Raw genomic sequence first — 24,120 nt, forward strand, 5'->3', positions numbered from 1 at the left:
TTCTTTTCTTCTGTAGGTGGCTTGAAGAAAAAGATTAATAGATATGCGCTTATTATTTCTTCGTTGTATTCTTTGAAAAGCGGAGACCAAAATGACGGTATGCTAATCCTACTTTCTACTTACTCTCCTTGAGCGTTTTTTTTTCTGACACGGAAGACGATTTGCAGAATGATATTGTTGACTTCCTAACAACCCGAAGATTTTTTTTGCTCGTCAAACGAAAATGTTCCGAGGAAAATCCAAAACCTGGGGAACAACAACAACATTTTGCAAATAACTTCTTTTTGTTGATTTATTGAAGTTATACACATAATCACACAGTTTGAATTGGGTCGCTTGCCTAACCATATGTTTCGTGTAATAATTTATGTTAGAGCAGATAAATACCAGAGAGTAGCCCTTTTTTTAGTATAATGTAATTTTTGTCCTAAATTCTGGTACGCAGATCCCAGATTGTCTTGGCCTATTTAAATAGGATGTAAAAAAAACCTCCAAGAAACGTTCAAGGAAGTTATTTTTTTTTTGTTTTTGGTTGTAGGGGCAGGGTGGGCAGAATGGGTCACCATTGGTTTTGGGGTTTAAAATAAAATTAGACCAATTATAAGGCAAGGGTCTTATACACGACGTTAGAATTTATTGTGTTTATCGAATTATGAGCAAAAATGTAAATTTCTTTACATAATCAAATTCTTTACATAAAACAAATTCTGTTTATTTTGAGGTTCCTAAAAAATCTTTCTGAAAAGTTAGATAGTTTGAAGAAGTTTTTTTTTTATGCTGAGAATGTTACCGGGACAACGAAACTTCAAATTATTTAGAGGCTTGGTGGCGGCAGTGTTAAATTAAAATCCACTTGGGGACAGAATGGGCAACCATTTTCCTGCCTTTTAAAAGCAATAAAAAAATTGAATTTGAATTAAATGGATAATTTCACTCCTGTTAGCTTCACAAATCACATTTAATGCAACATTAGTTCATGTTTTAGTTGTTTTGATGCTCTTTTGTAAAAATAGTGTCTAATTCAGCCCCTGGCACCACTGTAAACGTCTGGAACGTTTGACAGTCACCAAAACCTCGAAGAGCCCACGCATTAGTATGTGTGAAGAGCCCACCATAAACAATGCATTAGATAGAGAATGTGCATTAGTATGTGTGAAGAGCCCACCATCAACAAAGCTTTGGATGAAGTAGTATTGGTGTATTCTGATTGTTTACATCAAAATAGGGAAATGGCGAACGCGAAAGAAGTTAACCAAAAATAATATGTTGGTGTTTTTTTTTTTAACAAAATTCGATTAAAGTGGTCACGCGAGTGGTCCTGTTTATCTAGGGCAGATTTCCGGACATATTATGTGTGTGTATGAGGCCGGATTCAAAGGAGCTCTTGAATCGGATGGCGGGATGAGCAGCCGGAGAAGCAGGAGTAGTTTTAACCAATTTAAAGCAAAAATTCGCTTCGACCGGGAACATCTGGGACCGAGGATAAAAAATTTCCAACATTCTTTAAAGAGTCCTGGATATGCAGCAAGTATAACGTGAGAAAAAGAACATAATTTAAAAAACGTCTCAACACTTTGTTTATTTTTCAAAATCTGACAGTAGACACCGTGGTTTTCTTCTTTGTTTTCTTGATGTTCGTTATCAAATATTTTGGTTTCATAAACATGGCGGCAGTGACAAAGGGCTGGTCTAATTTCAACACCTGTAACGACACTATTTTCATTTTTTATGTTTTGTTGGGTATTTTTATAAAAGTGATCAAACTTCATGGAAATCATGTTGGAAAGGTTCCTTAATTCATTTCTTTTTGCGCGTTTTATCAGACGAAATGGCTTGTGGTCCATTCTGCCCAGCACCGTGAAAAAGTAGTTGAAAAACACATTTAATTAAAGTGCATCTAAAATAGATTTAAATATGTTTTTTCATACAACAATGAAGGGAACATCACAAAGCATAGCCTATTACACTGAATTCATAAAATTGTATAGTTTTCTATGGTTTTAGGTGCATTTTACTTAGGCGGACCATTCTGCGCTCCTGCCCCTACGCGATTAAAGCAGGTATTAGACTATGTCAAACAAACAAACTCGCTCTTAATCGTGTTAGACAGTTTGCTAAACTCGTAACCAACTCAAAATGTATGCAGGCTGAGTTTCTGCAAACAAATGCAGGTGAACTGTCAACAAGTACGAGTTCGTTTGTTTGTTTGTCAATGTCTAATACCTGCTTGAATTTCATTTGAATCCGTTTCTTTTTGACAGCATACCAAGCATAAAAGAGAGTCAATGAGCTAACAATGATAAGTTTTTTTTTCAGTTTCACATTTTTTTTTCATTTTTGCTCATTTTTACTGAAGTTTGTAAACATCATTGCCAGAGTTCTAACATAAACAAAACACATTTTACTGGCCCAAAATCCCAATTTTTTGCCTTCTTGAGGAAGGCTCACTTGGAAAGGCTCACTAGAAAAATGAACTCTTAATTAGACCTTCACGTATACATATTAGGGTGTTTCATCCAAACAAAAAAGTTCTCAGAATCAGGCAAACCGAGGTTCCCCTAGTAGAGGATACTCATAGGGATTCTCATGCCAAATACCAGCCCATTTGGTTGAGAATTGGCCTGTCCCCAGCGGTTTAAAGTTTACATGTAAATTACTATGGGATTTTTATGCTTTTCGTTCAATCGTTCCTACAGGTCTGGGGACAACATGGATTCACTCGGAATAAAGACAGGTGTGTAGGGGATGGTCCAAGGAACAAATTCCAGAAGGAATTGGGGTTGTCCATTCTGTCCCCAAAGTGCGCATTGGATCGACGTCCGGTGTCTCCAGAATCAACGATTCACCCTTCAAATGTACGCATTGTCCTTAGTATGCTATGACGGCTAGCTGAAAATTACGACGCCCCATGTCAGACGGTGAACACGTGGGGAAGCATCGATTGCATTATTATTACAAAATTATAATTTTACGTTATTTGGAATAGTTCAAATTGTTACAGGAACATTAAAAATTATAATTTTATTACTTTAAAGTATGTTTCGGAGCCAAAACTTGAGTGGATGCTCTGCCACGTGTTCACCGTCTGACATGGGGCGTCGTAATTTTCACCTAGCCAGGGTTGATAAAATATCAAAATATCAGCTCTCAGCAACTACAATTATCCCGCCTGAATATTCATGCCTCAAATACAACTGCTCTTCTCTCCTCATTGAAACTCTCAGCGCCGAACATAGCCGAGCACGTTTTCGTGTTCACCACTCGCGATTGACATTTTTCTTTTCTCTCTCATTCTCGCTTCCACGATCATCCTACCGCAACAGCGTTTAACCACAAAAGCCGCCACAAAACCAATTTTGCAAACGCAGTTTAACGGGACGTTAAGCGTGGTCGGCTCCTAATCGCCATCTCGCGTTCTCTCATTGCAGTTTTCGGAGAGATTGAGAGACTCAGTGGTGAGAGCGCATAGTCGAGGAAAAGGGAAGGAGTGATAGAGAGAGAATGACATCGCTCGGAATCACGAGACACAAAAGAGATCTCACAAGCTATAGTGACGGCCGCTATACTCTCGGATATTTTTGGTGCAGAGATAATCTATTGATAGCTTTTCTATCACTCTTTTGCAACACTGCACCTAGCCATCATAGCATACTAAGGACAATACGTACATTTGAAGGGTGAATCGTTGATTCTGGAGACACCGGACGTCGATCCAATGCGCACTTTGGGGACAGAATGGACAACCCCAATTCCTTCTGGAATTTGTTCCTTGGACCATCCCCTACACACCTGTCTTTATTCCGAGTGAATCCATGTTGTCCCCAGACCTGTAGGAACGATTGAACGAAAAGCATAAAAATCCCATAGTAATTTACATGTAAACTTTAAACCGCTGGGGACAGGCCAATTCTCAACCAAATGGGCTGGTATTTGGCATGAGAATCCCTATGAGTATCCTCTACTAGGGGAACCTCGGTTTGCCTGATTCTGAGAACTTTTTTGTTTGGATGAAACACCCTAATACATATCAACTCAGAATCAAATTATGAACAAATGTCTGAGCGTTTACACTCGATTATTTCCAGACTGGCTGAACCGATTTGGATCGCTTTGGTCTCTTGATCCGTCTTTGGGTACCAAGAAATAATAATATGAAGTTTATAAAAGTATTCAAAAAGTTATGCTAAAAGACGATTTTGGCTAAAATCTGGAAGATTGCAAAACAGGGGGTATTTTTTTTGTAAGAAAACCCGTATTGTTTTATATTTTTAGAAAGGTAGGGGAAATTCTCGTATGTTTGGCAAGTTAATTACTCGCTCCTGACTTAACCAACTTATTTTTGAAAACTGTTTATAGAAACTTGCTTGCTTACTTCCTTTTGAACTATTTATCACCCGATTTCAGTTGAAAACGCGTTTATTGAGCTGTAATAATTCAACGTCAAAGATGCTGTTCCCCTACTTTAAGACCTTTCCAATGAGCCAAAAATATTGCAGATATGATTAGTTAGATAACAAAAGACGTTTCATATGAGCCTAACTCAAAACCTGGTAACCCTATCAAAATTTATGAGCACTTAAGTGCTATTTGTACACTTTTTGGAGGCCAGATCTCAGATATATCGATGAAATTGTGGTCTTTTTTGCGACCCGTCAATATTTGGATAATTGAAAGACCTTTCAAATGAGCCTTAAACATAGAAGATCTGATAACCCAATCAGAAATTACGAGCACTTCAATGCGTTTTAGTACATTTCAGAAGCCGGATCTATGATTTTTGCCTTCCTCACCTCACTGAGGCAAGGCTATAAAATCACTCGAAAAATGAACTTCTTAAATACACCTCCTAGATATACCTTCACGTATACCTATTGACTCAGAATCAAATTCTGAACAACTGTCTGTGGGGATGTGTGTAGACATGGTTTATATCTCAGAACTGGCTGAACCGATTTTGGCCGATCCGACAAAAAGGGTGATTTTTGCCTAACCTCAAAGGCCGGGTCTTTTTGCTTGCGCGCGAGAGTCGCGCAGCATGCGGTTGCCACATTGCTTAAGCAGTGTCTGTGTCTCTTCTGGAAAAAGTCTGTATTAATTATGTTGCTGAATACATCATTTTGTTTCCACAAAGATTTAGAAGAACTTTTTACTGAAATATACAACTCATAAGACATTGTTTACTTAGACTAGGGGGACAGCATGCAATTCTATCTTGCTCCTAATGTTGGCATATCAGCACTTTTAAATTCAATTACAGCTCCCCTTTCTCCTTTGTTTTGGAGCGTTGGTAAAAAAATAATTGAAAATTGCTGTTCTGGTAAAATCAATAACTATAAAAAAATTAAATGAAAAAATAATTTAAAAAAAATTATAAAAAAACTCTTAAACTAATTTGTAGATACAACCTGAAATACAACATGAATGTGAGGAAGGCACCAACCACTTTAAGGTGGATTAAGTAACGTTTTTTTTGAAGAAAATTATATCCGGGTCTATCATTCGACTTATCGTTGTATGGATAATCAAAAGACCTTTTATTGTAGGGTGTAAAATGTTTTGTTTTATATATAAAAAATCATTTTTCCAATTTAAAAGCAATTGTCGATCATTTTTTTTTTTTGGATAGATGTTAAAAAGTGAGTTAAAAATTGTTGTTCTAGAAAAATAAATTTTATAAATACTTAGTATACTATATGAATGTGAGGAAGGCACCAACCAAATTTTCAGTGTGCACCTTTGGACCTTTTCAAAAAAAAAAAAAAAACTCCAGATTTTATTTTTGTAAACACATACAGTTGACCTTAAAACAAGTAAAAAATCCGAATATGAGCATTTAGTTAAATAATAAGTAATCGACATGACTGGTGCGTACTTTCCCCGTTCTACTCGTATTGCAGAATTTCTACTCCTTCCGCCAAATTCTGCAGCCAGCAGAAGTAATTTTTTTTGCAACGTTTTCCCGTACTTTTCTGCCACTTTCTCTTTTGCAGAAGTTCTGCGACAGAGTAAAAAAGAGAAGAAGAGTTAAGTGCAGATAAGAACAAGAACGGGAACGTGTTTGCTGCAGCGCTTGCTTCTCTCTTTGCAAAAGTTCTGTCTGAGAGAAAAGTAGCTTTTGTTGCAGAAAAGTCGGCAACGCTCTGCTGCCGATTTTGTGCAAAATTGCAGAATTCTGATTTTATACCTTGGGCATGAGTAAGGACCTCGACGCCGTTAGCAATGTTGGCTTTAAAATAAAATTTCGTGATAATATCACTTCCCCCCAGCCAACATTTTTGCCATGCGAAGCGGGCCTCGACGCTGTGTCTAGGTTTAATTCCTAGCTAGGAGCCATCAGTGTCTTAAGAGGTGGTCCCAAGGCCGAGTAGGAGTTCATGAAGCAAATTAGTCGTCTCCCACCCCTTTTAAATTGAAAAATGAACTCTGAAACCAGCGCTTACTCACAACAGAAACAGAGGCCTCTTCTAGGCATTGTAGGATAGAATAAATTTTGACATTTATTAAAAAAAAAAATATTATTACGTAGCATTTTGATATGTCAAAATTTCCATAGAGTCTCGGTCAATCAATAGTGCGATGATATCGGACAAAATTCGTTAATCTGTTGAACTAACGGTTTTCGGATTATGGTTGTATCGACCATTGTTGCGAATCGAGGGTCTACTGGAGCCTTGACGATCAAATGGAGCCTAACATTTCAAAAGGGCGCATGGGTTTTGTGAACAGGAGTGTGTCTCCTTCACTCAAATGACAGTTTACATAAGGTATAATAGAGATGCACTCTTGTTTGCAAAGCTCTATGCCCTAATGAAATGAATGGCATGAAATAGTCGTCTTAATTACTAGTGTTCAACTTATGAACTGTTCATTTATGTTTATTGGTTTTTGGAAACGGCAAGACTGGTTTAAAAACAAGATCCTTTACCTCATTTGGCGTTATAATAAAACATTCGGGGATTTGAGATTAAATTTACTTTCAGACAGTTTAGTTTAGGTTGTTGATTAAAGTTAGATAGTTTTCCGTGGATGAATAATTGGACTTAAATGATTAGTTGATTTGAACGAAGTGTAACATTTCATTGGCAGATCTGTTTCTAGTTGTAATGTACGACAAGACTATTGATGGACGTGACAGGTCGGCAGTTAGTTTTCATCTTTTTTTTCCTAGTATTTTTTATTTCCTTTAAATTTGGAATACATCATAGGTTTCTTTTGTATAGATCTCCGATTAGTTACATTTTCTTATTTAATTAACTAATAATTTAATTTATTCCGGGCCTTCTTACTTTGAATCACAATTTCAGATTTTCTTTTTTTTTTTTTTTTTTTGAATTAAATATACTTTATTGAATCTTTCTTATAATAATTACATTTGGTTTACATAATAAGTGGTCAGCTGTGGCTCTTCAGCTTTAGTTTGCTTTTCGTGATTTAAACACTGTTCATTTTCATAACTTTAAAAGTATATGATTTATCATTTTTGTAACTCTAGGTACAATGAGGAAAAAAAAATGTTAAGAAAACATAACCTAACCTAAAACTAACTTAAACTTACAATAAACTAAACCAATCCTTGAATCAAGGGGTATTCAGAAATAGCACATTTTTCCCTGAATTTCAAACATTTTTCTTGAATCTTCTGATCCAACATTTTTACTTCTGCTAATTCATGAACCTCACTTGATCTTGTCCAGCCAGGAACATTCAAAACCATTTTGAGTACCTTGTTTTGGACACGCTGGAGCTTCAATTTATGAGTTCTAGCGCAACACTCCCAAACAGGTACTGCATACTCAATAACGGGGTAAATTATTTGTTTGTAAACTGCTAGCTTATTTTTCAAAGATAGCTTTGATTTTCTGTTAATTAAAGGATACAAACACCTGATGAGAATGCTGCACTTGTTCAATATTTTATCTACATGCTGCCGAAACAATAGTTTCGAGTCAAGTATGAGACCTAAATAGACAACTTCCTTTGACCAGGGTATTGAAACATCATTCATTTTAATCAAAACATCATCCTTTGGGGCAAATCTGGCCGATTTGGAAAGTGGAAAAATGATGGTTTGAGTTTTGGCTGCATTTATGCGAATTTTCCAGTCGCCAAAGTATTCGGAAAGAACGTCAAGACCCTTCTGAAGACGGCCAACTAAATATCTGGTTATTTTACCCTTATAAATAACGGCAGTGTCATCAGCAAAAAGTGACAACACACCATTACCAGGAAGAGTAGGCAAATCAGATGTAAAAATATTGTACAGAAGTGGGCCAAGAATACTTCCTTGGGGAACCCCAGCATCAATGTTGAATAATCCAGAAGCAATCCCATTCAGAAAAACCCTGAACGATCTCTCCGAAAGATAGTGCTGGATAATTTTGATAAGATACATTGGAAAACCGTATAAATACAGTTTATGTATCAAACCATCATGCCAAACATTGTCAAAAGCCTTCTCAACATCCAACAAAGCCATAGCAGTTGATTTAGACTCAAGCTTGTTCTGCTTGATGATTTTAGTTACTCTCGTAAGCTGATGAGCAGTATTATGTCCCTTTCGGAAGCCAAACTGCTCGTTCAAAATTATATTATTATCGTTGGTAAAATCCAAAAGCCTTGAATAGATGACCTTCTCAAAGAGTTTGGACAGACTACTCAAAAGACTAATGGGACGATAACTTGTTGGCGATGTTGGATCTTTTGAGGCTTCAAAATTGGTATGACTTTGCCCAGTTTCCAATTGGTGGGGAAGTAACCAAGTTGCAAACATTTATTGAAAATATTGGCTAGATGTTGAAAGAACTGATCACTCTGTTTTTCAACACTAGATTAAAATGTTATCAAAGCCTGGAGCTTTCATATTTTTCATTTGTTTAACTGCAACTTTGACTTCCTCACCAGAAACATGGGAATCTGCAGGAAATTCAAAGGTAGAGTCATTGATTGTTGAAATACTATTGGCAACTGATGTTTCTTTACGGCTGGTCATGGAAGCGCCAAGATTATGTGAACTAACAAAATGAAGCCCAAGTGCATTTGCCTTTTCCTCGGATGTAATCAAAGGAGAATCCTCAACAATAAGAGGAGGAATAGGCTTTGGTTTGTTTTTAAGAACTTTTGAAAGTTTCCAAAATGGTTTTGAATAATTCCCAAGCTGGCTTACATGTTTTGAAAATTCTTGATTTCTGATATTGTCAAGTCGGTCTTGTATGATTTTGTTCAAATTGTTAACTGAAATCTTTTGTCATAGTCCCCAGTCCGTTGATATTGTCTCCTATAAACATTCCTAAGTCTAATCAAGTGTTTAGTATCTACGTCAATATCAGTTACCTTAAAATTAACAGGAACCTCCCGAACGTTGGCAGCCTCTGCTTGGTTGATAGCCTGCTGGATCACCTCCAGCGAACGATCAATATCAGCAGAAGTTTCCGGGTGTTGATCATAGTCGATGTTGCTGTCTACCACTTGCTGAAACTGCTGCCAGTCAACGTTGTGGTAATCTTTCCGGGTTGGTTGCCGCTGCGGAGTAACGGAAGCTCCAACCTCCACAACCACCGGATAGTGATCAGAACTCAACTCTTCAAACACCTCAGGATGAGCCACGTTCTCAGCCATATTGGTAATGAAGAAGTCGATGATTGAGTGATTCCCAGACCGAGCCACCCTCGTTGGACGATCCGGACTCACAACGTTGTAGTATCCGTTTTGCAGATCGTTGTGCAGAATCACTCCGTTCCGATTCCTCCTGCTGTTGCCCCAAACTTCATGCTTCGCGTTGAGGTCACCAGCGATGATGTACTTTGCGCTCCGCCGTGTCAGCTTCTGGATATCGCTCTTCAGTTTTGCTGCTGAACCATCTCTGGCATTCACCTGACGTGGGCAGTATGCAGCAATGAAGAGTACTGGGCCAACCGAAGTGGGAATTTCCACTCCAACGGCCTCGATGATGTCCAGCTTAAAGTGTGGCAGCCGGCGTGGCTTGAGATCACGATGAACAGCGACAAGCACACCTCCTCCTCCAGAGGTGGTCCTATCGAGCTGCGTCGCGATCTTGTAGTTTTGCAGATAAACTTTTTCACCGGGCTTCAGATGAGTTTCCGTGATGGCAGCTACGTCGATCTCCTTCTCGCGAAGAAAATCCACCAGCTCTAAATTCTTCCTCCTAATGGAGCAAGCGTTCCAATTCAGCAGCTTGAGGGACCTACGATCCATACTGGATGACGAACGAGGTCAGCACTTCAATCTGCTGGGTCTTGGTTTTGCATCCACGCAGTGCAGCGGACATCTGTTTGAAAATATTGAGGAGTTCGGTTGAGGTGTAAAGATCATTACCATTTTCCTCAACTGCTGGTTCTTGGGTTGGTCTTGGCTCCTGGCTGAAGCCCGGTGGTGGCGGTCTCGGCTCCTGGCTGGAACCCGGCCGTGGATGATTCATCTCAGCTCTCTTCCTGGGATCCAACGGCAACGGTGCCAAGTTCGGGACCTGGCGTCGCGGTTGAAGAGGTGGAAAATTTTCCTCCACCAGGGCTGGAGGAGTTCTACGACGCTGAGGCTGATTCTTCGTCGATGCTTGCTGCCGAATTTTCACGAACTCAGCTCTCTTGGGGCACTTTCGGTCGGTTGACGAGTGCTCACCGTTGCAGTTGAGGCACTTCACCAGCGAATCTTGGATGCACTGGGATGTGATGTGCGCATCGGTACCACATTTGGCGCAACGACGCTTCAGGTGGCAGTTCTTACCTCCGTGCCCGAAACCCAGGCAGTTGAAGCATTGTGTGACGTCACGATGCACTGGTCGGTATCGCTCCCACGACACGATAATGTTGAAAACCGCTCGAATTGCCTTCAGCTCAGGAAGCGTCGTCGATCCCTTAGCCAAATGCAGCAGGTAGAGCTGGTCACGGTACTTGATGTCTTTGTTGCGTCGGCTCATTTTGTGCACGGCCAACACATCCAGTTTCAAAACTTTTAGCTCGGCAGCTAATTCCTCCACTGGCATGTCGTACAGACCTCTGACGACGATTTTGAACGGCTTATCCATGACGACATCATGGGTAAAGTACTCCGCCTCGTTTTCGGTCAAGTAATCCTTGACCAGTTGATAGTGCTGCCTGGATTGCACCAGCACCTTAAATCCGTCCTGACACAGACGAATGTTGCCTTGGACTTTCCCAGACTTGATGAGTTCAACAAGCCCCGCACGAAAGTCGATCGTTGCTGCTGATTGCCTCACATAAAAGGAGGCAGTTTCTCCTTTCGCTGTTTCACTTCATTCTCCTTTGCTTCCGCTACCTGGTCCTCGTCAGGCAGTCCAGCGAACTTGTTGTTCTTCAAAAGCTGCTCCTCGTGCGATGAAGAGTTCTCCTCCTCCTCATCCATCGGTACAGTACCGTCGCTCTTTTTCGTCTTTTTGCTGTTCGATGTCACTTCCAAAAGCACCTTCCTCTTGGAAATCCCCGGTTTTTGGCCATCAGTCGAGGCCTCAACCTTCCTTTTGGAAATTCCCACTTTTTTGCCTGCTTGAGCGGCAGGTAGGGCGATATTGCCGGCGTTTTGCGCCGGGACGCGACGAGTCATGTTGATTCAGACAACCTTCACCAACGAATGCTCGGATAACAATGATCAGATTTTCTTTATTCAGTGTTAAACTTAGATTACCGTAACTGCTCAAATCATCCAAGTTCTTACTACTCACATCAACACTAATTTTCTTTCACCTCCCCCCTCCCGATCCCCTATATCTTCCGGTGGTGTTCATTTGGTATGCAATACTAGTTCGGCCACTACCCTTTTTTCCACAAGAAACCGGACTTGGACTGACTTGAGGCCGCGTCCCCCACCTTGCTCCGTAAAACGAAAACGAAAACGAAATTGCAGAATTCTGATTTTATAAAATTATCATTGAGGGCCGAATGTTTTTTTATACATAGATTGTGTTGAGAGTTAGGGCCAGGTCAGAATTTGAAAAGTATGGACTACTGTGTAAAAATAGTCTGTGCATGTCTGTGCACATACTTTGACCTAAACTCGAAAATCAACAATCTTCTCTTAAAAAAATTGATGAGCTGGGGCGGGAAGTGTTGTCAAAACCATCCTGACTTTCAAAAATCGATTTTCACTACGTTTTTGGAAAATATGTGTACATCTGTGTTCAATTTACAATGTCTGTTTTTGTCTGTGTATCACAAAATGTCTGGACACAACTTCAAAAGTCTGTGAAACAGATAAATCTGTGTACCTGGCATCCCTGGTTAGGGCGGTTCGTCGCTTTGGCATACAAGTCAAAAATTGAAAATATAAACATCAACGTCGAAGGGTCCAGCTCTTAATTAATGTCTTGAGTTTTTTTTTTGGAGAGGTCCAATAAACCAAATTTTCAGATTTTGCTTTTTGGGTGTTTTTGAAACCACCTTGAGTCAGGGGTATTAAAAAACACCCAAAAAGCGAAAAAAAAAAACGAAACTATTGGCACTACGCCCCCCGGGGCATGGCCTTCCTCTAACGTGGGATTTCTGCTCCAGCGCCTCTGACGAGACAGGAGAAACCGGGACCGACGTTTTACTTCACCATCCGATAGAAGCTCAGTGGATAAGGCGGGAATCGAACCCGCGTCTCATAGCATCATCGGGATCGGCAGCCGAAGCCGCTACCCCTGCGCCACGAGACCCAAAAAGCAAAAACTGTAAATTTGGTTTATTGGACCTTTCCAAAAAAAACTCTAGATGTGAACGTTTTGAAAATTACGTCGTTTATGGATAACCCCTGACTAAATCTAGAACATATTTTTGAAGATTGTGGGAAAGTTGCCCCATCTTGCCCACCCTGTGCACGCTAGTGGTTTGGCAAAACGAAAATCATATTAAAAGTTACGCACTTTTTCCATCAAAATCAACATTCATAGCTAGCGATCGTGTTTGTTCTTTAATGTCGTTTTAATTTTTGTGTTCTTTTTTTAATTTCTTCTCGCCATAATCCTTCCCCCTACGACAAATCCACATTTTGACCCGCGTTGACATATCGCCCCCACGCATTTCTCTTCTCCCACCTGCAGCCACGCCCCCAATTCGACCGTCGAGTCGTTCCGTCAACAGCCCGTACGTGGACCACCACCAGCAGCAGCAGCAACAGCTGTCGCAGCAATCGTCCGGCCGCGGTGGTCGAAGTCCACCTCCCCCGTCCGGCGGTCACCGGGGCATGACTTCGTCGTCTTCGTCAACGTCCCGCAAGCAGCGCTACCAATCGACGTCCTCGCCCCACACGCCCCCCGTTGGATCGGCGGGAAGTGGTGGCCGAAAGGGCGGTTCGTCGTCCCATCTGCCGCACGTTAGTCCGATTGCGATCAGTGACAGTCCGACGCCGCGGGGAGGTGGTGGCGGTGGCGACGGAAGTCGGGGACGGCATCGACACGGCGGAAGTCCGTCGTCGAATCGGCATGGGTCGCACGCCCGCAAGAGTACCAGTCCGAGTAAGAGTGAACTGAGAGATATTTGCTGGTTTAATTTGAATGTTACAAATAATTGTCTTCTTTTGTAGATGGCCGCCACAAGCCGTACACTCCACCGCCGGCGAAACGGCGAAGGGATCGGTCACCGCCGGAGAAGGACTACTACCGGAAGGACAAGCGGTACCGGGCGCCCCGGGAACCGGAATGGAATCAGCACGATCGGCGTGGTTCGCCAACCAGGAGGTATGTTCAGAGTAGAGGGTGACGTTACTCGAAATTTCAATCAATCGAGAGATTTCCGGGACTCGGGTTTTTGCCTTCCTCACCTTACTGAGGAAAGGCTATAAAATCACTCGAAAAATGAACTTTTTAGTTAGACCTCCTAGACCTACCTTCATTTGTACATATCGACTCAGAATCACCAGCTGAGCAAATGTCTGTGTGTTTGGCTGTATGTAGACATGTGTACCGTATCAATGTCACTGAAATATCTCGTCACTGGCCGAGCCGATTTTGACCGTATAAGCCTCATTCGATTCGTCTTGGGTCCCATAAGTCCCTATTGAAATTTATAAGATTTAGTAAAGGTTATGAAATGACCTTTCTTGTGGATTAGGAATTTTCAAGATCTGACTTACCTATCTAAAATTACAAGCAGTTCAAAAAATGGTCTGAATTTACATAACCTCAAATGGTCTGGTCGCCTTGAAAAAGCCGTGTAGAGGGATGTCATTTTCCTCAAAAGTGGTGTCTGTATAATCTTGTGGATCAGCCTGTGTGGATCAATAGGACCGCGCACTGGACTCACAATCCAGAGGTCGCCGGTTCGAATCCCGGGGCGGACGCAAAAAATTCTAAGTGTAAATATAGGTATTCGGTGCCCTCTCCCCGTGCCCATACCTTCACACTTAGGAGACCCGGGAGGCGGAGTCTTGTCGCAAAAAGAACGATACACGCCTGTGGATCCGTTGACGAAACCGCAAGGTTTAAGAGGGCCACATTATAAGGTGTTACGTCGATTCCGTTTTTTTTTTCCTGTATAATCTTGACAAAAAGTCTGTAGGTAGTCTGTTTTTTTTTTACTCATCACTTATTTTTATTAGGACCTCTTAAGTGCTGCGATCACGTTAGCCCACCGGCAGTCGCGTACGTGTACTTTGTACACAGTTTGTAAGGACACTTGTAAGAAAAGCGAAAACACGCGACTTCCCGAAGGTTAGGCAGGGTTGTTACGGACGGCGCGGATCGCGCGGATGGCGCGTTTCGCGCGGATCTGGCGCGGATTTGCTGGCTAATTTTGCTCAGGCGCGGATTTCGCGCGGATGGCAATTTTGAAAATGTTTGTTTGTATTTTCTTAGTACGAAACGTAGAAAAATGAAGATAAAGATTATGTAGAAATTATTTTTTATATGTTTCATGTCATTTCTTAACATCTCCGGCTCTGAATATTTAATTTCTTTTGAGTTTTGAGTAATGATTTTTAATTTTAATTTTTTTTAATTTTATACTGGTTTTATTCAATTTTTAATTTTGTAAATCAAATATTACAATCTTTTCCCGAAGATATAGACATTAGAATGTGTAACAAAAACTATTATTGGGGCTTGTTCTGGTGGGCGCCAAATGTGAGCTTGATTGGACGTAACAGAAGCTGGCCTCCACTTTCGAATTTTTGAATGGAATATTTTTTTTCTAAATTTAAACATTCTTGGCGAAAATAAAAAGATCAGAACATTCCAAATTCAAAGCTTCAGAAATTCAAAAATTCGAAAAAAAATTGTTTTAATAGTTTTTATAATAACAAAAAAAATCAAACTACATATTAATTATTTTTCGAAATTTTTAAAATTGTAATTTAAAAAATCTGAAATTTTGAAATTCAAAATTTTAGCAATCTGAAATTCAAAATACCAAAAATTTGGGTTATAAAAAATTTGAAGAATAAAAAAAAACAAAATTTAAAAGTCAAAATTTAAAAACTAAAAAATATCAAATTCAAAACAATATAGAAAAAAATTCTCAAATCTAAAATGATTTAAGTATTCTTAAGCTTACATTCTAAAATTCTTAAATTCTAATATCCTTAATTCTTTAATTCTTAAATGCTTAAATTCTTAAATTCTTAAATTCTTAAATTCTTAAATTCTTAAATTCTTAAATTCTTAAATTCTTAAATTCTTAAATTCTTAAATTCTTAAATTCTTAAATTCTTAAATTCTTAAATTCTTAAATTCTTACATTCTTAAATTCTTAAATTCTTAAATTCTTAAATTCTTAAATTCTTAAATTCTTAAATTCTTAAATTCTTAAATTCTTAAATTCTTAAATTCTTAAATTCTTAAATTCTTACATTCTTACATTCTTACATTCTTACATTCTTACATTCTTACATTCTTAAATTCTTAAATTCTTAAATGCTTAAATTTTAAAATTCGTAAATTCTTAAATGGTTTTATTTTTTATTTTTGAATTCTTATATTCTTAAATTCTTGAATTCCACAATTTTTGAAGTCCTATTTTGCCTTCCTCACTGAGGTAAGGCTATAATCCTGCTCTAAAATTGAACTTTTTATTAAAAGCTCGAAAACCCACCTTGATGTATACATATCGACTCAGAATCGAAAACTGAACAAATGTCTGTGTGTATGTGTGTGTGTATGTGTGTGTGTATGTGTGTGTGTATGTGACCAATAATGTCACGCAGTTTTCTCAGCACTGGCTGAACCGATTTTGACCAAACCAGTCGCATTCGACTTGGTTTAGGGTCCCATACGGTGCTATTGAATTGTTTGAAGTTTCGATAAGTAGTTCAAAAGTTATGTATAAAAATGTGTTTTCGCATATTTTCGGAAGATGAATAAATGGCAGTAAACTGAACCAAACATCATCATGTTTTACATCGTTATTTAGGTAATTAAAAGACATTTCCAACGAGTCCACAACTTTGAAGATCTGGCAACCCTGTCTCGAGTTATAACCACTTAAGTGATATTTATGTACTTTTTTGTAGCCGGATCTCATTTAAATGTATGTAAACAATGTCCGGATCCATCATCCGACCCATCGTTGGTTAGGTAATTGAAAGACCTTTCCAACGAATCTACAACATTGAAGATCTAGCAACCCTGTCTCGAGTTATAACCGCTTAAGTGATATTTATGTACTTTTTTGAAGCCGGATCTCACCTAAATGTATGTAAACGATGTCCGGATCCATCATCCGACCCATCGTTGGTTAGGTAATTGAAAGACCTTTCCAACGAATCTTCAACATTGAAGATCTGGCAACCCTGTCTCGAGTTCTGACCACTTAAGTGATATTTGTATACTTTTTTGAAGCCGGATCTCACTTAAATGTATGTAAACAATGTCCGGATCCATCATCCGACCTATCGTTGGTTAGGTAATCAAAAGACCTTTCCAACGAGTCCACAACATTAAAGATCTGGCAACCCTGTCTCGAGTTCTTTTTTTGTAGCTGGATCTCATTTAAATGTATGTAAACATTGTCCGGATCCATCATCCGACCCATCGTTGGTTAGGTAATTGAAAGACCTTTCCAACGAGTCCAAAACATTAAAGATCTGGCAACCCTGTCTCGAGTTCTGACCACTTATAATGCCACTTATGAGCCCTTGAGTGATATGTGTGTTTTTTTGGATCAAATTTGTGTCCAAACCCATCATATTACATATCACCCATTGTTGGAAAAGAGTGAGGAAGGCACCAACCACATAGGTGGATTAAGTTAGTTTTTTGTAAGAGATTTTGAAATTATGAGAAGACATTATTTTAAATATCGGAAATTAGATTTCTTTCGGAGTGAAATTTAAGCGAGGATTTTGTTTTACAAACTGTATAAAAATTCTTAGATTTTGAATATTTAGACTATCGAAATTTAAAATTTTATCATATTATAATTTTAGATATTGATTCAATTTTGAGGTTATATTTTTGAAGTTAAATTTTTAGGTTTATAAATATTGTTTTTTCTATTTTGAAGATTTTTTTCATTACCCTTGCCTTGAGCGTCTCGTGAGGATTTTTTCTAAATGGATTTGTTGCTTTCATTCTATTGGAGCCTTTAAACATAAAACGAGTTTTCTTAATCAAATACTTTCTGAATTAGTTTTTCTTCATGAAAAAATAAAATTTCTTAAATGTTGGTCGCGATATTTTTTATATGGCGTGGATTTTGCGCGGTTTCGGATTTTAGGTCGGCGCGGATTTGGCGCGGATTTTTTTTTTCGACTCTCCCGTAACAACCCTGGTTAGGGGAGATCCATAAACCATGTGGACATTTTAGGGGGTTAGAATCACTCTATAAATGAGAGGAAGGCACCAACCACCTAAAGGTGGATTAAGTAACGTTTTTTTTTGCAAAATTATAGATATGTTGACATTTTTCTTTAAAGAATACTATCAAATTAATAACATTTGCATGAATTTATTATCGTTAAGTAAAAAAAATCCTTTTTTTCGTAAATTTTTTGCTATTAGGTCCTTTTCGGTACTGGGACCTGGTTAGGACCGAGTCGGATTTTGTAATTACATTTCGACGCCAACATATCAAAAAGCATCATGTACAAACCGTGCGATTTGAGAAAAACGCATTTGAATGTTGAGCATCATTTTTCAATTCCCATTTTAATATACAGTAGTTGTTCGGTAACTGGGCGCTGTTTAACTGGGCTGCTTTTTAACTGGGCGCAGACAAACGTCAAAAAACCAAAACAAAACAAAATGACCGAGGGGTTAATGGATGCAAAAGTCGTTTTCAAAAAATACAAAAACTTATTCGAAAATTTATTCAATTTTAAGTCACAATTGGGTACTAAAGCCCTATGTCATTTTTTATGTACAACGGTAAAAAACACGATCAAAAACCATTTCTAATCACTTTTTTTCATTTTAATGCAAAAAAAAATAAATAATGACAAGACAACATGTTTTTGATGGATCAACTGTGGTCCCCTTGGAACGAGCTGTCAAGTAGGAACTTTTCTGTCAAGAAGGACCGAGAGGTTAATTTTTCAAAATTGATTTAAAAATCCATTTTAAACTCTATGTGGTCGTACAAAGGGTTATTGTACTCAGAAAAATAAGCTTTATCGCTGTAAACAATAATATCACGAATCTAAGCTTCATTTTAGGACCCAATTATAGAAATGTGAACAGTAAGTATTGTAAATTAATTTGAGTAATTTTTATTTTAAAGTTTTATCAGGAAAATTATTATTTATTATTAATCCATCGAACCAAGGGTCTACATGGATGTTTTTGGTTGGCGAGGGCAAAAGCCGATGTGAGTTGAAACATTAGAATCATTCTCACAAAGGCACAAAACCTCACTTCTTTTAAAATAAATTACATCGAGATTGATAACATGACAACAAACGTGGTAAATTACAATACATCTTAAAAATTAGTCAAGTCATTGTCGTCCTATGCGTAACCGGCCAACGACGGGATCCTGGCGAGGCGCACCAAGCAAAGTTCTTGTACAATGTTATGCATCGGTGGTCCCCTCGAAATTTTCTATTCAGCCCAGTTAGCGAGCAGCATTCGTTGCAAATATTTTTCAAAGTTTATGTCGCCCCTCTTCAAATAGGTTTAAAAAATTAGGGGGCAAAAAATATTTTTTTCAAAAAACTTCAAAATTTTAATGAAATTATAAGGTTAATCAACTGAAAGCAATGTAAAATTCATTTTTCTGCATTGATAATCATATTTAGCATGTTAGAGCTTGTTTAAACAGTTTTGAACTTTTATAAAATTCAAATGTACAGCACCGCAAAATATTTATTTTTTCCGCGAAAAATAACATTTTCGTCAATACTTTGGTATTTTGAAAATTAATGATTGCAAAACAACTAGCCAGGTGTATTTCAAAACGCTTTTTTCATTTAAATGTTGAAACCATGGCTCGTAATTTTAATGTTAATACTTTTTTATTTTTTCGCGAGAGAACGATAATACAAACACTGAAAAAATTCCAACCTAAAAAATAATAATGTCATCCAAACAGTTTACAGTTGTACAAACTAATAATGTAAAATTGAAATAAAGAAGCACCTTCAGTCATCCCACATATTCGGAACGGTTGACAGACCGGCTGATGGTCAAAAAATCGTAGAAAATCGATAGTTCGACGGTAACATTTCAAAAGACATCATGTACATTTTGACACTTTCTGGGTTATTGCATATTCTGAAAGTACTCCTAATAAGCTACCTCTCCATCAAAAATGAGCAAAAGTTACTTCAGTAAAGTCTGTTTAATCATGATTTTAAATAAAGTAACATAAACAAAATCTCTGCCATCAGCAGTCCCTGTTTATATAGCCCTGTCAACCTGTCAAACAAAAGGCTACATAAACCTCGTGACGAAAAAAAAGCAACATGAAAAAAGCGCCATGTACATTCGGCGAAGAAAAACGAATCATAACAAAGCGCCCCCCCTCAATGCCAGCAGGGTGATATAAACGTTGGTGATTTCAAAAGAAGTTATGTTTGTTTTTCTCAAATAAAATTACGGAAATAATGTTTTGTTGAATTTGGATGATCAAGTAGGGGAAATTCTCGTATCTTTGGCAGGTTAAGCACTCGCTCCTAACTCCATCCAATTAGCTGATTTTCACTATTTAAACAACAAATTTTGCAAAACTTTTGATAGAAACTTGCTTGCTCACTTCTTATTGAGCTATTTATCACTCGATTTCAGTTGAAATCGCTTTTAATGAGCTTTAATTGAATGTCAAAGTTCTGACCTGCCAACATTAGAGGCACGCTGGAATTAGATGCTGTTCCCCTATCAATAAAAGCAAGGTTTTTCATCGTTTGTTATCATTAGAACATCTTATTTTGCTTTTATATTAAAATGGGAATTGAAAATGGATGCTCAACATTCAAATGCGTTTTTCTCAAAACGCATGGTTTGTACATGATGCTTTTTGAAATGTTGGCGTCGAGTTGAACATAATGATATATTTTTACCTGCATGTTGAAGCTTTTTTTGGGAACTTTCGATTGTTGTTTAGACCGGCTGTAATTTTTTACGTTTTATATAATGAAAGCTACAAATTCGGAACAATTTTTTCTTTCGGATGTCAACAAACTTTGGTTCTCTACAGGAGTACATATGAAAAAAATAATAATAATAATAATGACTTCACACACTGAAATCAACAAACTCAAGCTAAGTGATGTTTTAAACATGGTCTGATAACTTTATTTTTGTGAAAATATCAATTAAAATCAGGTGTCCAACAATTATGGAACAGGCAATTGGTAGGCAGTGGTTTGCTGCACTGGATAAAATAGTCTTAAAATGAAGTTTATTGTCTAGTGAAATAGCAAGAGAATGTCCAAATTACGGTTCTAAAAATAGTAGGGTCGACAGAAAAGTTGCATTTGGCATGCTATTGACAAATTATCCGATTTTGTGCGTGTTCCGAATATGTAGGATGACTGTAACCTACATTTTTTTTTTCAAAAACCCCAAATTTTTGAGATAGTTGTTAAAGCGTTTACTCCGTATGATTTTCCCTTCCCAGGAGTCCCAGTCCGGTCGAACGTAGCAGCAGTCACCGCCGGCGAAAGTCACCCTCGGGGAGCAAGTCACGTTCGCGCAAGGGCTACTACCACAGTCCGTCGCCTTCGGATCGAAGTCGTAGCCGGGCTCGGTCGAGGCACCGATCACGCAGCCGCGATCGGCGCTACTCCAGCGGAAGCCGGTCCCGATCACCGTCGGGTCTAACCGGAGCGGCGAAGAAGTTCGACATCAAGGAGAAGATTACGGACACCAGCTTCTTCGCCGAGCTGATCAAGGACAAGCACAAGCGGCTCAAGACGCTCAAGGAAATCCTGGAGAAGAAGGAGGGTGGTTCGGCGGCGGGGCCGGATGGCGGTGGCGTGGTCAACGAAAACAGCATGTCCAACGACTTTGTGGCGGCGGCGGCTGGGGGGATGAATGAAGTCGACAGCAGTGCGATGGTGGCTGCGACGACGGTAAATTCCAATGGAATGAAGGACATTCGGGACATTCCGATGCCGGAGCAGGGCGGCGACCAGGCGCTGGTCAGTACGACGACGTCGATGGACACGGTAGACAACATGCCGTCGCTGACCTCGTTGGAAGGTTCAGACTCACGAATACCTGTGATATTGAATAGTCAAAGCAGCGAAAGTCTCAATCAAAGTGCCAGCCTATCGAGCGAATCCATCAGTACGATGCTGAACGCGGCTTCGTTGGTCGCGGATTCGGCCTCGAAACCACCTCCACCTCCCCCGCCAACGTCGGCCCCGCCACCAACGGTTGCAACCGTAGTACCTTCCAACAAACCAAAAAGTCTTACGAATCTGCCGATGCCACCGGGCGTGAACGTGGCCGAGCTGGAGGGCGCTCAAACTCCAAGTCCGCCGCGGCCACTCAGCCCGGTAGCCGGTGCTCAAATGAAGGTGATGCCCATTCCGACGCTGACCACGACCGGGGCCATCACGATGCCCAACAACAATAGCAGCAGCAGCAGCAGCAGCGCCAACAATAGTCACCACAACAGGCAATCGAAACCTGGCTCGGCTAGTAAACGTTCCAGCAACGAGCACCGAGGGCCTTCCTTTTCCGCGACCAGCCTAGCAGCGGCCTCGACCTCATCCTCCTCGTCCTCTTCGGTCAAAAAGGGCCTGCTGAATCTGCCGATGCCTCCGATGGTGCCCGGTTCGGAGGATCTCAGCGGTGACGAGGACATCGGTTCGCCCCCGTCCGTGTCCGGAACGCCCACCAAGCGGTCCTCCGGCAAGTACGGCAGCAAATCCGGTTCCAGCAAGAAGCCCAAAGGTCGGCCCCGAATCCTTATGCGGAGACATTCGCGCAATATGCTCGGACCGATGTCGGCCTCCGGCGGCAAGGACTGGGGTGAACGCGCCGTCGACGTGTTTGACATGATCGAGCAGATCGGCGAGGGAACGTATGGACAGGTAAGTCTAGTCGATCAGTACACGCTTCCCTAGGAAATCTCAACATCGTCCCAATTTCTTTCAGGTGTACAAGGCCCGTGACCAGGAGACGAACGAGCTGGTGGCGCTCAAGAAGGTCCGGCTGGAGCACGAAAAGGAGGGCTTCCCGATTACGGCGGTTCGGGAGATTAAAATTCTGCGCCAGCTCAACCACAAGAACATTGTGAACCTGCGGGAGATCGTCACCGACAAGCAGGACGCGCTCGAGTTCCGGAAGGACAAGGGCTCGTTCTATCTGGTGTTTGAGTACATGGACCACGATCTGATGGGGCTGCTGGAGAGCGGCATGGTGGACTTTAACGAGCAGAACAACGCGAGCATTATGCGGCAGCTGCTGGACGGGCTCAACTACTGCCACAAGAAGAACTTCCTCCACCGGGACATCAAGTGCTCGAACATCTTGATGAACAACAAGTGAGTAGAAGAGATATCTGTGATTTAAATTAATTCAAAATTAAAAAAAAATATGAAAACACGCAGAATCATGAAACAATTTAAAGGACGGAATTTGTTTGTTTCTCAGAATTAAATAAAACAGAGGGTAAAGCTATAACATTATTTATTTCCATAGTTTTCTGAAAAAAAAAAAACAATCAAAAATGCAAACATTCAAAAAATTAAAACATATTCAAAATGCAAAACAATATAAAATATTATAAAAATCAAGGACATCGAAATTTTTAAAATTGTAAATTAAAAAAAAAACAAAATTTCAAGAGTATAAAAAATTTAGAATCAAGAATTAAATAAAATTCTGAAAAGTAAAAAAAATCACAATTGAAAAAATCAAAAAGGGAAATCAGAGATTAAAAAAAACGATTGTTCTAAAATTTTAAATTACAAAATGCTGGGAATTAAAAAAAAATAAACTCAGTTTGTACTTGATTATTTGATGTCCTCGCCAAAACTTAACTACGGATTATCGAATCAGAATTTAAGAATACCTATAGGATGATTTGGATATGATGATATGATTTAAAAATTTAAGAGTTTAAGAATTGAGGAATTTAAAATTTTAAGAATTTAAGAATTTAAGAATTTAAGAATTTAAGAATTTAAGAATTTAAGAATTTAAGAATTTAAGAATTTAAGAATTTAAGAATTTAAGAATTTAAGAATTTAAGAATTTAAGAATTTAAGAATTTAAGAATTTAAGAATTTAAGAATTTAAGAATTTAAGAATTTAAGAATTTAAGAATTTAAGAATTTAAGAATTTAAGAATTTAAGAATTTAAGAATTTAAGAGTTTAAGAATTTAAGATTTTTTTGAATTTTTGAATTTTTGAATTTTAGAATTTTTGAATCTTAGAATTTTAGAATTTTAGAATTTTAGAATTTTAGAATTTTAGAATTTTAGAAATTTAGAATTTCAGAATTTCAGAGTTTCAGAATTTAACAATTTAACAATTTAATAATTCAACAATTTAGAAAATTTTTGAATTCAAAGATCCGTTTACGAAACTACAGAATTTTTCGAATTTTAGAATTTTAGAATTTTAGAATTTTAGAATTTTAGAATTTTAGAATTTTAGAATTTCAGAATTTCAGAGTTTCCGAAATTCAGAAATTCAGAATTTAACAATTTAATAATTTAACAATTTAGAAAATTTTAGAATTCAAAGATCCGTTTACGAAACTACAGAATTTTTCGAATTTTAG

General features: G+C 38.8%; 1 protein-coding gene across 3 annotated transcripts in view; it reads left to right on the forward strand.

The window, feature by feature from the left end:
* The window catches only part of LOC6035699 (cyclin-dependent kinase 12), a 45,094-nt gene that overhangs the window by 18,987 nt on the left and 1,987 nt on the right, over positions 1 to 24,120 (forward strand). For 2 of the 3 annotated variants that reach the window (XM_038252008.1, XM_038252010.1), the window contains 5 exons: positions 17 to 97; positions 13,052 to 13,465; positions 13,534 to 13,687; positions 21,000 to 22,422; positions 22,487 to 22,875. In XM_038252008.1, the coding sequence (XP_038107936.1) occupies positions 17 to 97; positions 13,052 to 13,465; positions 13,534 to 13,687; positions 21,000 to 22,422; positions 22,487 to 22,875 (2,461 nt within the window). The remainder of the gene's footprint in view (positions 1 to 16; positions 98 to 13,051; positions 13,466 to 13,533; positions 13,688 to 20,999; positions 22,423 to 22,486; positions 22,876 to 24,120) is intronic. The other variant, XM_038252009.1, reaches the window with a different exon arrangement.

This window comes from Culex quinquefasciatus, chromosome 2, assembly GCF_015732765.1.
Source record: "Culex quinquefasciatus strain JHB chromosome 2, VPISU_Cqui_1.0_pri_paternal, whole genome shotgun sequence".
NCBI classification, from domain to species: Eukaryota; Metazoa; Arthropoda; class Insecta; order Diptera; family Culicidae; genus Culex; species Culex quinquefasciatus.